The following is a 16,574-nucleotide window of genomic DNA, read 5'->3' as shown; positions in this document are numbered from 1 at the left end:
ATTGAAAGAACTGTTATGGTAGGTATAAATTGATTTGATAAAAAAGATTGAAAGAATGTAAATGTCATGATTTATATTAATTTATGAGATATTATTTATTTTAATTCAATAAATTTTACGTTTTACAATTTAAAAATGATTTAAATATTTTTTTTATAATTGATTTTAATATATAATCAATATAAAATTCATGATCTTTTTCTACTAAATCATTCAATAATCATGACAAAAAAGCTATTGAAATTAAACACGTGGCCTAGCAGTCTAACGCAGAGTTAGTGGGGATTAATCACCTTTCGAATTAAACAAAAAAAAAAAAATCTCACTTCAACTAATTTTGTAATCATGATTTCTCTTGCTGTTTCTATTAAAAAATTTTTGTTGGAAAGAGGGCCCGGAAAGCTCTTGTATTGTAGCTTTATAGCTTTATAAATTGCAAGGTGTAGCTTGACTTTGCGTACACTTTTGAGCTTTCTGAATGCTGCTTTTATGAAAATTGTAAAAGTCAGGGCATGAATTAATTTCAGATACATTCTGGATAAGCTGGTTTACTCTTTGCTTCTTAACAAATGCAATTTTCTAATGTCAAAGGAAAGCAAATCCCTAAATTTGAGGTCTAGGGCTGCAATTTTTTTTAATCCATTTTTGGTCCGTCTTATGATTAAATATCCATGCAGAAGAATGGGTCTAGGAAATAGTAGAAACTAATCTTTGAGATTGACTTGGGATTCTTTTGGATGTATAATGGATCTACGGCAAGAATTCTTTTCACCGCACCATGTCACGAGTGCCATTTTATGATTGTATTATTCTCTCTCATCAGGTATCCAAATGAAAAATTAAATAATAATGTCTAATTAATGAAAATATGTAAGTAGATTGATTTGTAGACAATCTATTTTTCGTGTTTTTAGTAGAAGGAATTTAAAGATCAATTCATTGGAAAGAAGATATTGGAAGAAGAGAGAATTTTCATGGGGAGCAAGAGATAAAGAGTGGGGATATGCTGCCTAATAGGTGAAAAGCCTTGTCATTTACTCATCCAAAAGAAACATTAGATCAAAACATATGACATATCAGAAGTAAACGGAAAGCTTCTCACCTATACAATTCTGTACTATGTTACATTTCTGCAACAACTGGCTTAATCTATCAGTTTCTTCTGTTCCAGTCACCACTATTTTACCATAACTGCTATTTGATTTATTGGTTATACAAGCAATGTTATCTGCAATAGCTAATTCATGCGTCTGTGTAGCAGCCTCCGGAACTTCAATGTTGAAGGCTGTCTCTAATTGAGAAGGCTCTGGATCCAAGCCAATCCTCTGAGACTCGAGGGGACTAGAGTCAACTTCAATTATTTCATCTAGAGATGGATGGCTCAAACAATAAGGTGAAGTGTCAACCTTCAAGCTGTAACTTAAGTAAATCTCTAGACTTCGGATCAACATGATGGCACTGTAAAATATAAGATGAAGAGCAGGTCCCAGTTGATCAACCCATAAGTCACCAATTGTGATCCAGTTTGGCACTAGATTGTAGATCAAGCAGCACAATTCAAGCCATGTGTTTCTTTGTAGCATCGTAGACGTTTCTTTTGTAGCAAGAGGAATTCTCATCATCTTGCTAGATTGTGTAAGGTATTCTATCAAGCACTTTTCGAGTAGCAATCTGTGGTTATCAATATCTTTCCCCATCTTGGAACCTCTTTGCAACCATGATATGTCATCAGGAAAACTGGGAAGTCTACAATCTATCTCTCAATGCACATTCAAGTGGTGCAGTTTTTGCTGTTGAGCTCGACCCCAAACTTGGTAAGAACAACTTCACTGCTAAAAGCTCATCGCTAGAATCTTTCAGCAACATGGTCTCAAGACAAGGCCAATTGGTACAATTTGCTTTAACAGCAGCAGCAATTTCTCCCAATGACCAATCCAACGCTTCATTGAAGACTGAGATGCAGTGATTTGGACCTACTTCAGAATCACTCATCTTATCCAACACCTCCAATAAAGGACTCAAGTGGGACAAAACAAGTTCACATGTCTTCACACTACTAAGAACAGGTTGTAGAGGTGATTCATTGCCCAGCCACTTCAGTCCTTCCCTTAACTGTTCATCACTGAAAAACCCATTCAAGTGTTTCGGATGTTGCTTACCGACAAGGAAAAGAACCAACAAGCCACTTAATCGTGATTTCTCAATGTCATGCAGCCCCAATTCATTAACTATAACTGAGGAAGGATCTGAACCATCTACATTATAAGAACCACTTGAGACCAGCAGAGGTAAGCATGAACCAGGAAGAATTGGTGTCAGAAGATGATGAAGTTGCACCTTTTGGAGCTTCCGTGGTGTCAGATACAAGGAACAAAATTGCACTTGCTCCAGATACTGCCTCATCCAGATTATCACAATTTGCATCCTTCACAACAGACAAACAGCAGGTTAGATCCGTACCATATAGGCTGGGAACCCGTTTCTTCCATATGGACAAACCAGGAGACGTGACTGCTAAATCCTCATCACTACTATCTTCTGTGAAAGGCATGATCATAGAGAACAACCATGGGCCTGTTGCCAAATGAGTAACCTGGCTCTTCTGCATCAGTTGATCTCCTTGTTTGCTCTCAGGAGAACATAAAATAATTTTCCAGCATAGGCATTTCGCATCTGGGTTTCTTTGACCCAATATACCTGACACTACGTCTGAAACATTCAGCCTTGACCATGAGCTTTCATGTTTTTCACATCTCTCCCTCATTACATGATCAAAATCAAGCTTACCAAATGTGCCCCATAGCTACAAAGGATCAATAAAAGAATAAGAATAAATAGAGTGAATGGACAGAAAAATTTTGCCAACTAATGCAGTATGAATACACACAATCATAGAAATATGCAAGTAGCAATTAAAATGAATAAATATCACATCCACCAGCAATGGAATCGAAACTATCCTTTTCAGGAGGAAAGAGGGGCTGTGGTTCAATGTAAATGCCTCAAATAAGAAATGGCAACTGGAAATTAGAATTACTTGCACGGTTAATAATAAGAAAAACCTAGAACTATTTATACATTCTGGCAATTAAAGTAGAATAAGAAAAAACTCTTACATCAATGTTCTGCCGAACTAGTATTCCCAGTGGTAATGAACTTAGTGCAGCTTCAGCAGCCAACCGCCTTTGTTCACATAATTCTCTTTGCTTTGCAGCAAGTCAGCTCCACAACCTGACAGGAGAGATGCCAGTAAGAAAATATAACACTATGTAGCAGCCAAAACCAGATTGACAATGTTACAGACCTCAGGATCGACTTGAGTTTTGCTTCAGCAACTTCCTTATGTTGACCATTCACTACAATTTCCTGATTCTCAATTTCTAGATGACTATCCAGAAGCTTTATCTCCTAAATAATTAACAGCCATTCCTTGAGGCACCAAACTTTCCAAAGTATAACAATATTCATCACTTGGTCTCTCTGTCAGGGATTTTAAGTCACTAATAGCCATAGTTTGAGGTACTGAGTTCGTTATAATATAATCATATTTGCCACTAGGGGATCTCACTGCCACAGATTTTACATTATCAATAGCCATACTTCGAGGTATGGAGTTTTCGACGGTGCAATTGAATATACCACCAGGTGCTCTCTCTGGCTGAGATGCTTGCAACATAATTGGCAATGGAATTTGCTCCATGCCAGAAGTGATTGTTCTCTCTGGCAATACACTGAAAAGAGCATCATTGTTTGCTTTCTCCATAACCACAACTTTAGCTGGCAGTGACCTAGGGGAACTACGAGCCAAAGAGAAATTAAATGGTTTGGAGGCACCAGACTTGATAAGTCCATCTTGGAGCTGTGGGACATCTTTTGATGTCTCAGTCAGTGAATGCAGTTGCACACGATCCTTTGGAGAAGGAACAAGTTTAGAATCAGGCATTTCTTCATTAACTGCAACATCACCAGCTATTGTTCTTGATCTTTTTTGATGAACCAGTCTTGAACACTTGGTAGGATAGTCATTTTCAGCATTAAGAAATGAACCTTCCTTCACCATATATGGCTCTTCAAATTCCTTTATCAAAAAGCCATAGTAGTCTAAAATGCTTTCTATGTCCTCTTCCTAAAATTCACCACCAGAAGCAGATAAGATAAGAAGGAACTTAACATGAAGATGAAAAAACAAAATGTACTTTCCATTTTAAGCAAGAAACATTACCTCAATCCCAAGCCACCTGGCAACATGGGTAACAGGGAGGCTGCTGTTGTTCTGGAGACTAGAGTGTAGAGAAGCAAAGGCCTGGGTTCGCAACTGATCAAAGCACCATAATTTATCACCCAATGATTACAGAAAAGAGAAAAGAACTAAGTGTTATGCAGCACGGAAGAGTGAATGTCACAATTTAAACTTGAGAGGACTTGCCTTCCATAAATAGCACAAAGTAGTGAGACTCTAATATGGCAATGGAATGTGATATACAGAAAAGGCATTTGCTCCTGCAGGCATGATCCTTCCAAAACTGCTTTTGCTGCCAAGAAGCAAAGCAAGGAAAAGGAAGGAATAGGAATATAATATAGGATGGACACAAAACAAAGAATTTGAGAGATTTCTGTTGTCGGAGGGGGAGAGGTGGGAGGAGTGGGAATAATTCCTCATACTTAGCTTTTAAAAATGAGCATGCATCAAGCATGCTTGAAGGTAACTTGCCCTCCTTGCAAGTCTAAAGAAGGCAACAAAATTACCCGTTCTGCAAGCCCTAGAAGTGCCAAGAGTTAATAGTTAAACCAAGTTTAATACCACCCCAGTGGGAATGAAAGTTGAAGGGAGGTAACAACCTAGCAGCATCACAAGCAAATAGCACTTCTGGCTTTTGTCTTATCTCTGGAGTCATCTTAGCAAGCTCCAATGGGAGCTCCGCAGGTTCAACATGATGGGGAGTGCTTATTTTCAAAGCAAAGTTGAAGTTTGTATAATTAATTTACCATTTGTATTGACTTACTTTATACCCAGGATGCTTGTCAAGTTTGAGTGCATAATAACCTCTAAACTCCTTTTTCTTTTAGAACATTAATTCCTTTCTTTCTGTGATCACCATACATTTGGAATAACTGGACTGATGTTTTGTTCGTCTGTTCAATATTTAGATGTGCATCAAATCCCTCAGAGAAGCCCCTCCTTTGGTGTATTCTCATAATTCATACACGGCAATTATGTGAAGCCTTATCTGACAGCCACAGTGACCAGCATCACTAATTAGTCTAGAGAACAAATCAGAGCATGACTTAGATATTTGTCTCCAAATGCAACAAATTACAGCTTGTGCTTCAGGTACTGAGGTAAACATGGATGAATAAAAAATGTAGGCAAGATCATAAAACAGCTATGTTTGTTTGTTCATTCTAAATATAAGTGGGAACAATTTAAGTATGATTGTCATGTAACTCATGGAAATAAAAAGGTCAGAAGCTTTAGCGGCAGCAGTATCATGCTACAAAATGACGACACATGTTGTGTGTCTGAAAACCTTCCTGCAGCAGCAGCAGCTTGCAACTTGAATTGGGAAAATAAAAAGATAACAAGGGGCAAGAATCAGAGTGGCGGTACTCATTTAAACGCCCAACAGGAACAATTATAATGTGCAATTTATCAATGATTTATGCAATATAAACAGGAGTACTTTCCATCAATCCATATGAACTACAATGAACTTTTTCCGATAATATTTTGTTGGATTGGTTTTTACCCAACGTGCATAAGTATCAAAGAGTCACCATAATGGGCCAATAGATAAGAAAGACACAGTTGCAAGGACATACCATTTGCTCTAGCATAGTGGTAGCCCCTTGGTCAAAGATCTGCTGCATCCTCAGATCCATTCAAATTGCTCTCATCCTATCCCATAGGAAGTTATATATTCCAAGAAACCTGTCATCATATGGCTGATCTAGCAAATTCAGTAGATAATCTATTGTCTTTTGTAAAACTGGCATGGGCTGTATCAAACTTGCTTCTCTCTCAGCTGTCCTATTGTACTGTATAGTAAGTATAAGCATATCCGTCATTCCTTATCACAAACAAATCACAGAGAACAGCTGTTTCGTTTTAAATTACCTTCTTAACAGCAAGGGATTTGCTTGTTTGATTTCTATCACCATCCAAGCGTTCATACTGGTCCAGATCACCTTTTCTTTCTCTTTCTGCCCTTTCTGACAATGAAAATTCAAGCAAGAATTGGAGCACATTAACAGAGAAACTGCTGTCAGCTAGACAGCTCTTTCACATGTAATAGGATAACTGCTTTCACATGTAATAGGATAACTGCTTCACATGTAATCAGATAACACTGAAGCTTAAGAGATGAAATATACAATGGGACTTTCTTTGTTTCCAAGAATGGAAGTTTCTTCATCAACATTATAATTAAATATGTTTCTCAAAGTTTATTTCAAGCATTGCTGGTTTCAGGAGTCCAGGCACATTCCTGGACACATATCTGGACATAACCCAATGATAACTCTAGATGTTTCCATGCCCTCAAAATCAGATAAAACACAGTCATTCAAGAACTCCCCAGCTGAATCTGTAGAATGTTCCCCAACAAGTTTCTTCCTCTCTTCCACATTGTGCTGAAATCTATTTGCAGACAATCTTTGATTTGCAATATCTGGAGGACTCATCTGAACAGTTTTGGTCAATTCAGCTTAGAAACGAGATAATCGTTTTGCTTTGGCCTGCAATTCTCTGCAATCATGTGGAAGATTAAAATTAATAATAAAATGATCTCTATAATCAACTGTTAACATTAAATTTTTCACTCTATATTAAATTTTACCATTCAGTATCATCTTCAAAGGGACTGGAGTTTTCCTGAAATTCATCATGGTAAATTAAAGGAGGAGACCTTGTTCCTTTAGAAACTGGAGGCCCAGTGTTTATCACTGCAGGAGAAACAACACCATTCCCAGAAGGCAAGGATCTCGGACGAATTAGAACATCAGAGCCAGAAGAAAGACTATTTGACTTGGCACCTAACCTTGGAGGAGATCCTGAAGGCTTGCAAGAATACATAACTGAGTTAATGAGATGGAAAAGGAGGAGGAATGCACAAAACTACATGCAATCAAAATGGCAAGACGGTAAAGAAATATGTATGAATGAGCACATTATCTCCCAATTCCAAACAAAATTTTGAGCGAACCCCACCATACAACACTGCCGGTTTTGACTTTTAACACTTTATCAAGATAGTGTCCTCATGCTTATGCAAGAAAATTGAGGAAAAAAAGAAATCTTTTACCTTTTCAGATCATGGCTGTCAAACACATAAAACGAGGAAAAAAATTATTTATGTATCCGCTAAGATTGCATACTCACCTTTTAGAGCCATTGTGAGCAAACTGATGATGCTCCTGAGTAAATTCATCAGCAGGCTGTGGGGTAGGCAGCCTGCCTTGTTTTGGAGCTTGCATATCAGGCACTTCATTCACAATGCTTTTCCTGTTATCAGAGAGACCAACATGAGGTGAGACCACAGACCGGTCCTGATGAGCTGGCAAATTGGGATAGGTGGCTGGCAAGTTGATTGGATTGAGCTGCAAATGGGGATGAAAAGAAGGCCTGCATGAAAAATAAAACAGCAGTCAAAACTAGTTACTTCAGGGGATTCAGCATGAGGAGAGCACATATAAAATAATCCTTACAAGTGCCCGCATAAAAATCTCAACCATACAAAGCAAACATCTTCAATGAAAATCCAAGACCATGACTGAACACAAATAAGTAAGAGAATCAAAGATGTCGATGTACTAGGGATTGTATGAATGAAGAAATGGTCACTCTGGATTTTTAATAAGATAGTAATGTCAACTAGGGTCAAATCACATTCAAGCCACACGGCTTAAGATGGGTTTAAAAAGTGGATAGACGACAGTTTCTGAGACATCTTGATAGACACCCTTCTATAAGGTAGAAGGAACTATTACAACAACAACTAAAAAAAAAAAAATGGAAGTCATCTTGAAAAGTTTCTAGTAGAAAAAGGAATAGAAAAGGGAAAAACCAAGTGAAGATGTCATCAAATTGCACCACTCCATATCCAATATCAGGAAAAAGATGACACTATCTCATGCAAGAAGCTGAAAAAGGACAGCATGAACATGCCTTTGGATGATTGTTTGACTGGAGTTTCTTGGACAGTGTCATCTATAGATAATGATAGAGGTGATTCAGTCCTCTTTGACTCTTGAAATCGAGCAATCTTAGCTGTAACACTAGTTCCAGAATTCCTTGAAGCAACATATGAAGTGACTGCAGGTGGCCTGAGATGAGCTTGGGCATCATAATCGTTTAAGGAAATTTGCCCATCAGCTCATTTAGGAGGAGATTCAATGGGCCTGGAAGAAAATAAGAACTATCAAATCAGCATTCTAGGACAAATAAATTGCGATATTTCATAATAATAAAAAAACTGCCACATGAAAACAGATATTAGACAATACAATATGACATGCAATTTTCAACTCCTGATGTAATTTTCGATAGCAAAAACTTATTTATGGGTCATAGAACTGATATAAAACTGTCCCTCAAAGGTTGCATGGTACCTAACTGTAGTCATATCACCATAACAAAAGAAGGCAATTTGAGCAATGAAGAAAATGAACAGCAAATAAATAGATAAAAAACAAAGTTACAAATTAGCATAGGTTCTTACCTTTGGACTCCACCATACTGATATAATCTCATGGCAGGACTGGAGTTCTTAATAACTGATGCTGGTGAGTGAACTCTATCTACAGCTTCAATTCCCCTATGATCAGAACAAAATCCATAAGTTTTAAATCAACAGGAAAGGAACCAAATTTGCAACTAAAGCAGTGAAATGCTTCTAGATTCACCCCAAAAAAAGTAACTTCCACCTTCCAAAAGCCAAAATCATCCACCAAAAATAAAAAAAATAAATAACTCAGCACCTCCTTCCCAAATAGTATAATTGGTATAAAATAATTTAAATTTGCAGTCCAATTAGCAGTTTAAACCCTAATAAAGAATCATAAAGGTTCATCCTCATTTACATTCTTTGTTCCTTCCTTCAATGCAAATATTCTCCTAAAACCCCCAACTAATAAGAAACCATTAGAGAAGTACAAAAATTTAAAGATTTGAACTTTGAACACAGACAGATCAAATTAGAGACAGCCTATAAAAGAACAAAGTTTTAAGCACAATACCTAGAGGTTCCTATAGGGGCAGTGGATGAAGGAGGAGGGCATTGGAACTGAAATGGGTTTGTGGATTTTGGGGCAGTTGTTGGACCTGAATGCTTCCCAAATCCTGACATTCTTTCTCCTTCCTTGTTTCTGTGCTTTTAAGACATATCAAAAATTTTCAAAACATGGGTATAATTTACTGCTTTGGAGGTGAAGAAAGGATCTTCGTTTAATATTGGAGCTCAGTGATGTTTGTTTTATGAATCAAACCAGAAAAAAATTTCCTGTATAAAAAATAAAGTCATCGTTAAGTATTATCAGGCAAACTAATGAATAATGATAGTCCACAAGAAAAGTATACAAGGACATCTTTGATGGGAAATACCATAATGAAAAAGTACCAACCAAAAGGCATTGACCCACACCACACATGAAACTTCTAAGTGCATCTTTATCCAAAAGCCTTGAACCAAATTTTGGAACATCAGATCAAAGAGTTCACATCACAGCAGCACCAGAGAGTGTAGAAGATGCAACAGATGCAGCTACTGGTTTTGCCCTTGATGAGAATCCTGATATCCCAATACTTCACAACCCACCTACTGATGGTGATGCACTTACAAACACATCAGGCTCTGCTACATCCCCAGTAACTATATCACCAATGGCATGAGCCACCATGAATGCCCTGCAGCATAAGAAGAGAAAGAACTAAAACAATAGGCCATGTCCCTTTTCCCTAGTAACAGTGAGGATGCAAAATTGTGTAATGAACTTAAATATGATGAACCTTTTAAAAAACAGAATTAAGAAAAAAACTCTAGACAAGTTCTGTTTCAGTTAAAGTGTGAAACAGTTCTATGACGAATTCAAAGCACCAAACAAGCTGAGCAACAAGTTTAGTCACAATTACAACAGAAAAAATTACATGATAGGAAATTTGTGATGGCTTTCTATTCCATACGAGACATTTTACAGAAGGAACTGACAGGATGCAGGACAGAATCATTCACATTCATTCACAGCTATTTCTACATTAAAGATGCATAAAGTGATACAAAACAAGAAAATATAGAAAATGACTGTGAAAAGCCAGCTTAAAATAGAGGTGGTGAACAAACAGAATAGATAAGTTCTTCGCAGAGGAAAATGAAGAAACAGAAAGAGTTGTAGGGTTCTTTTTTTTTTTTTTTTTTAATTTGGGGATAGTCTGCCAGGACTATGTTTACTGAATAATATCGCAAGTAACTTAAAATACCCTGTGATGGATGGAAGATCAAGGAGTAAAGAAGATAAATATTCATCAGCCATACAGCATTTCCACAATCAGATCTCTTACACAACCTTGTATAAGCCTTTACATGTCTGGGCTCAACAAAAGGCAGTAGAAGAATGCAATAAGGACCCTTTATCTCCTTCCTCCTCTTTGTTTATGCAAAGGCCTACAATATGATCCGTAATTAGATCATCAACCCATGAATCCGATCCGGGCTCAACAGAAGGCAGTATAAGAATGCAATAAGGACCCTTTATCTCCTTCCTCCTCTTTGTTTATGCAAAGGCCTATAATATGATGCGTAATTAATTAGATCATCAACCCATGAATCCGATCCTTCTATTGACTGCATCATATGCATACCAAATCCACTAACTGAAGCCTCCCTATAAAAGACAGAAAAACAAGTCAAAATTAACAAAACACAGATATCGAAATTGAAACTAAAAATTGAAAAGCAAAACAATTAACATCATTAAAGTAGGATTATATCACATAGCTATATTTGGTTGTTACTTTTATAATATCTTTGTTTTCGAATCCAAATTCATTCTTTTAGTCTATGCTTCAAGAGGCAAAAATTAACTAGCAAAATAACAAACAAATGGAGCGTTAACTATAATGATTTCATTGATTTCTTTTTCTGCTTCTTTCATCTTCAAAGAATTCTTTGCATCGATCTTTCAGGCATCTATAATATGCAATTTAAGCTTAAAAACGGTAATCAAATAATAGAAGTTAATGTTCATGTCACTAACGAAAGAGATTTGAAAAGAGATGGTACAAGATTAGCTAACCTTATCTTTTTTCTCAGAGAACGCGGCAGCTAACTCTGAATCAGAGGTAAGCAATGAAAATACAATCCATTTAGCAGGATCGCCGACGGAGCTCTCGTTTTCACTATGGCAATCAGCTCGCCACTGCTTATCCACCACAGGAAACCTCCTGAACATTAAAATCAAATCAAATTTATATATTTTAAAATAATTTGGACCTTGAGCATTTCTCGAAGTGATGTCAAGCTTTATTTCCAAATCTTAAAACAAAAAAAATAGAAATCCCAAAAATGTTCAGATAAATGATAGATTTGAAATGGAAAACGAAATCCGATTAAACCTGGAGAAAACGACAGCTTCAAGATTGCTGATGATCCACAAAGCTCCGATACCGCAATCGTTAGGCATGGTTTTTTTTCTTTTTTTGCGAGAGAGAGAAATTGACAACGGTGAAACGAATGTGCCAAGAAAAAGGGCGGCTCTTTTGAATCTGGAAACCGTCAATGCTTTGCCTATTCTCAGGCACGTCGTTTACACCATCACGAGTCGACAAGTAATCGACAAAGCAAGATTTGCTTATTCTCTAAACACGCCGTTCTTGTTCGAACTAAGGGACGTCGTTTGCTTCATCACGACCGGGTGGCGACCAAACAGGAGCCCTCATTACCAAATTAAAATCACATTATTTTTTATTTTTGGCCATAGTACAAATCCCATTTGCTTGATGTCCATAGAATTGGAAAAAGAAAAAATTAAAGGAAAAAATAATTAAAAAAATTCAAGCTAAATGTTTAAAATTGAAAAAAAATAAAAAGAAAAGAAAATCCAATACTTATTTAGTGTTGAACAAAACTTACAATATCAAAAAACATCTAAAATTGCATAAAATTATTGCTAAAATTTCTATCACTAAAAATATATACAAGTTTATTAAAAGAAAACGCATAAAACAAGAACCCTGATACATGGAAAGTGACACCAAACAGGGAATAAGCAGGCAAGGCATTAGACAGACTGTTTGAAATGTGGACAGCTTCATATGCACAACTCCATGTCCTAACTATAGGTCCACGCAGAGATAGGAGAGGACCGAACCGGCTCTTCTTTTGGTTCTAGGGCTAACCTTCCATTTCTCCACCAGGACCTTCTTTATGTTGGGGCAACTAGAAACCACAGTAGCAACTCCGGCAGCAGTTATGCTTGGGCAGTACACCATGTGGCAGGACTCCAGCATTTGGCACTTTTTAACGAGATGGGAAAGACCGACGTCGGTTATTTGGTGGCAATGTGACAGCACTATATCCTTGAGTAAGGGACAACCTTCTCCTAACTCGGCCAGTGCCATATCCCCCAAATTCTTCCGTTGAGGAATCAATAAGCAAAGCAAGTATTGAAAAGGAATCCAAAGCAAAGTAAATAACAATCAGATTGAAGTTCAGTTGAGATTCAGAAAAGAAAATATTTTTATCAGAATACGGCATCAGAAGGAGCCACATAATGACCAGAACATGCAAACCAAGTAGAACAAAAGCACATGCGCATAGAGAAGCAAAGGCAAGGAGAATGAGGGGGAGAGCACACCTGGAGAACACTCACATCTAGGTAAGTGAGTTGAGGGCATCCTCTTGCAATGGCTAAAATTCCAGCATCACCAATTTGGTTGCAGCCACTGACATTTAGATGTTGTAAGGGGCATCCCTGACCTATGGCAATAAGAGCTTCATCCCGCACCCTAATAGAAAAAGGCTAAACTTAGATAAAATACCAGTAGGTGCACCATATTTCAGATAAAACAAAAATCACAAACAGCTGAAAACACGAAAGATGAAACAGCATGGAGAAATAACATTACCACACAAACTAAGAAGGAAAATACAATGATACACACCTATCACAAAATCGGAGACTAAGATCCGTGAGAGAGTGACAATGCTCACCAACAGCTATGATTCCCTTGTTTCCAACCTATCGACAATGAAAAGAATACAAGTTACAAATTTATATCACATCTAGTAATTGCTGAAACTGAAAAAGCAATGGCTGAAAGAGTATCCAAAAGAAATCAGCAGGTCTACACACGACAGAAACTCAAAAGATGAAGCACTAAATCATCTGTAAAATTCTTACTTCTAACATTTCTCAAAATATTTGAAGTTCAAACTACATTCTTCAAATAACAAACCACCCAATTGCCATCTTACATAGAATAGAAAAGAATCATGCATAAGACAGAATTGAGAGAGAGGGAGAAGAAGGAGAGGGGGGGAGCAATTTCATTAAATCTGGATGCACACATTTTCCCTATTCCACTCAATAGGCAAAAAGATTTTCCTGATGCAGAACGGGAATAACCCAGGTAAGTCAATAGTAATGGTTGAAGCATATTAAGGGTGAAGGAACACCTCCATCATAGAGAGAGAGAGAGAGAGGGAGAGAGACCTCATAACATCTCCTAATATGAAGTTTCTTCAGATTCCTGCAACCTTTTGCTATACTGCAAATTGCTTCATCTCCGATGCTAGAACAATCTACCAAGTGAAGAGCTTGCAAGTATTTACAGCCCTTTCCAACTTCATGAAGAGCAAAATTACCAATCCTTTGGCAGTACAATAAAGCCAACTCAGTAAGGCGCCTGCAAAGAGTCAAGAACTTCAGAATTGTCATAATTCTAAATTTTCAAGAAGATAGAAAGATGGGAATGTTTGATTAACTACAGTAAACAAGCCCAAGAATGCACAACAATAGGCATTGGGTATAAGCTCTAGCTCCTGTTAAAGCCTGGGAGTCTTGCCCCTAAAAAGGTGAGTAGCAGGGGAAAAAATAAAAGAGGAACATACGGGCAAGATTTCCCAACAGACTCCAGACCAATGGTTCCAATATTGAGGCAACCATTTACTTCAAGATGTGTAAGTTCAGTGCAGCCGGTAGCAATTGCCTCCAGACCCTTGTCACCCAGGAAATTGCAATCACTCAAAGACAGATTATTTAGCTTCTTGCACCCTTTCCCAATAGAGCGAAGACCCCTAAGATAAAAATCAAACTTATACTTCAACAATCATACCATGTATCAAAAACATAGTAATACATAGAACATAGAATTAGACAACAAAAGTTTGAAACAGCTCCACTTTTTCATTCCAAAAGATAGAATTAGAGGGGTGCTAGTTGATCAAATAAACTTCAAGTATCCAATTCAATTAGGGTGATATTTCTTTCATTGTGCATAAGAAATAAAGGAAGGGTGACTAACTCATCTGTAAATTGCTGGAAACTGCGTAAGGCCAACATTTCCAACGACAAACAAGAAACTCCCACAGCTATCAAAGCCCTGTCTGTAACATTAATACATTGTAACTTCAAGACTTTCAAAAGAGGACATCCTTGGGCAATAGCAAGGATCCCTTTATTGCGGATAAACTCTGAATCCAGTGACAAGTTCTCAAGAGATTTGCACTGAGACCCCACAGCTTCAAGTGATTTATCAGTTATTCGGGCACAAGCAGCCATACCAAGAGATTTCAATGATTTCCCACAACCAGTGACCAAATCAACCAATCCTGCATCAGTTAAGCTTTCACAGAAACGCAAATTTAAGTCCTCAAGTTGCTTGCAACACTTGCCAACAACAGCTAGACCTTGATCTCCAACATAGCAACCCTAGAGAAAAACATCATAAGCAACTGAAGTTTATGTACAGCATTACTTACAGAACATGACAAGTAAAGATTTGTAAAATATGGTGATGCTGTTTAAGCACTAAGGACTGAGGATGGACACTTGAGAGCGGTGTATGTACATCACTTGTTATTATAAAGAATTATTTGTTGAAAGAATAAGCGAAACAACCAAATTGAGCTACATCATAGTGAAAAATATCTCTACAGTCTCTACTCGAAAACAATGAATTACCTGCAAATCCAAGGATTTCAAGAAAGAGCATTTCTGTGCAAGGGACATTATTCCCAAACTTGTAACATTTGAACACCAGATTAAGCTCAACTTTTCTAGTTTAGAAAAGCCATCAGCAACCGCAGTCAAACCAGCATCTGTCAAACAGAATGATTCGCAATCCTCTTCCTCAGACCCACTTTTTTCAGCCGCGTAGTGCAACTTGAGAGATGTCAGCGAGTTCTCATCTCTGCCACGCCTTTTCCCCTACACCAACAACTTAAACTACCTCATTAACTGTCTATCATTTCGTCTTTGCTTTTACTATTTCCTTATTGCATCTCCACAGAAAAAGCAATGTTTTTCTGAAAATTCCAATATTAAAAATGTATTTAAAAAAAATGAATGATATTCCTTTTACATGAATTGATTAATTCTATTATAATCGAATTTAAATTTTAGTCATTCGTTCTACAATTTGCTAAGTAAATAACAGAAGCGATAATCAAACGAAGTATTTAAATATTATAATAATTAGCATTTTCAGTGTGCATAAAATGCCAAATTTATTAAAAAATTAAGCAAAAAATTCAGAAAATTAATCTTAAGTTGACGAATTTGAGGTTTGATTACCACGTTGACAGGTAAAGAAATGGATAATCGCTCGTCAATATGAACGGCTTTGACATTGACAAACCGTTGAGCGAGGAGCATGACGAAGAGGTCGGGGCTTCCAGAGGCGCCGATTCGGAGGGTGGTGCGACTAAGCCGTTCGAGACGAAGCCAGCGTTTGCAGACGAGCGAACAGGAATCATGGCTGGCTTTGGAATCCACCCGGCGTAAGATCTCCAGGATGAGGTCGTCGGGAAGACACGTGTTGATCCAATCATGACCACGCATCGGATAATTCAGAGCCGTTAGGTCTGGAAAAGAAAAACAATGAAAATTATCTGTTTGTTAAATGGAGAAAATGAAGGAGAAGAATTGGATGTTTTTTGGGTATAAATTTTTGGGCTCTCGGTGGAGTCGGCGCGCATCTGGGAATCCCCCTTCGTTTCCTTTTATTTCCGCTAATGCCCCCCATTTTATTTTATTTATTTTATTTTAATTTTCCGGTGGAGTTGTAATTAGAAGAACTTTAGGATTTTTATTTGGAATTTAAGGCAAGAAAGTTAAATATAATTTTTTAATATAATAATTTAACAATCATTAATCAGACTCAAAAATATATATAAACGATGGAGTAATAGTTTAAAAATAATTAGATTTGAATGGTAAAAAATAAAAAAAAATGAAAGAAAAAAATTACATAATTATAAAATTATTAGATTGTTTTTCAATTTAAAAATAAAATTAATTTTAAAATATTTAAAGTCTCACACTAAAAATATTTTAATTATTTATTTTATATATTTATTATG

General features: G+C 36.9%; 1 protein-coding gene and 1 pseudogene across 5 annotated transcripts; both read right to left on the bottom strand.

Annotated features, from left to right (window-relative positions):
- Window positions 1-951: 951 nt before the first annotated feature.
- LOC111307155 (SAC3 family protein B-like) lies at window positions 952-11,931 on the bottom strand (annotated as a pseudogene). Its single transcript, XR_016331895.1, has 18 exons — window positions 11,606-11,931; window positions 11,287-11,434; window positions 10,558-10,875; window positions 9,599-9,901; window positions 9,235-9,497; window positions 8,718-8,813; window positions 8,165-8,397; window positions 7,375-7,621; window positions 6,837-7,057; window positions 6,486-6,745; window positions 6,116-6,216; window positions 5,821-6,036; window positions 4,840-5,228; window positions 4,669-4,760; window positions 4,223-4,317; window positions 3,305-4,126; window positions 3,117-3,231; window positions 952-2,803 (listed from the first exon to the last, which is right to left on the bottom strand). The product of XR_016331895.1 is annotated as an SAC3 family protein B-like (transcript).
- A 142-nt stretch (window positions 11,932-12,073) lies between these two features.
- LOC111306785 (uncharacterized) lies at window positions 12,074-16,186 on the bottom strand. Of its 4 annotated transcripts, XM_022904696.2 has the most exons (9): window positions 15,787-16,186; window positions 15,175-15,420; window positions 14,775-14,922; window positions 14,516-14,597; window positions 14,103-14,288; window positions 13,705-13,897; window positions 13,154-13,230; window positions 12,847-12,997; window positions 12,074-12,622 (listed from the first exon to the last, which is right to left on the bottom strand). In XM_022904696.2, the coding sequence occupies exons 1-9, from the start codon at window positions 16,051-16,053 to the stop codon at window positions 12,326-12,328; spliced, it is 1,647 nt and encodes a 548-aa protein (XP_022760431.2). In that variant the 5' UTR covers window positions 16,054-16,186; the 3' UTR covers window positions 12,074-12,325. The 4 variants fall into 4 exon arrangements, with proteins under 4 accessions (XP_022760431.2, XP_022760430.2, XP_089607537.1 ...); XM_022904695.2 differs by having other exon boundaries at window positions 14,516-14,922; XM_089751411.1 differs by lacking the exon at window positions 14,103-14,288.
- Between the last annotated feature and the right edge of the window lie 388 nt (window positions 16,187-16,574).

This window comes from Durio zibethinus, chromosome 22 (assembly GCF_047325235.1).
Source record: "Durio zibethinus cultivar Kanyao isolate XHJ-2024 chromosome 22, ASM4732523v1, whole genome shotgun sequence".
Taxonomy (NCBI): Eukaryota; Viridiplantae; Streptophyta; class Magnoliopsida; order Malvales; family Malvaceae; genus Durio; species Durio zibethinus.
This window is presented reverse-complemented; position numbering and strand designations above follow the sequence as displayed.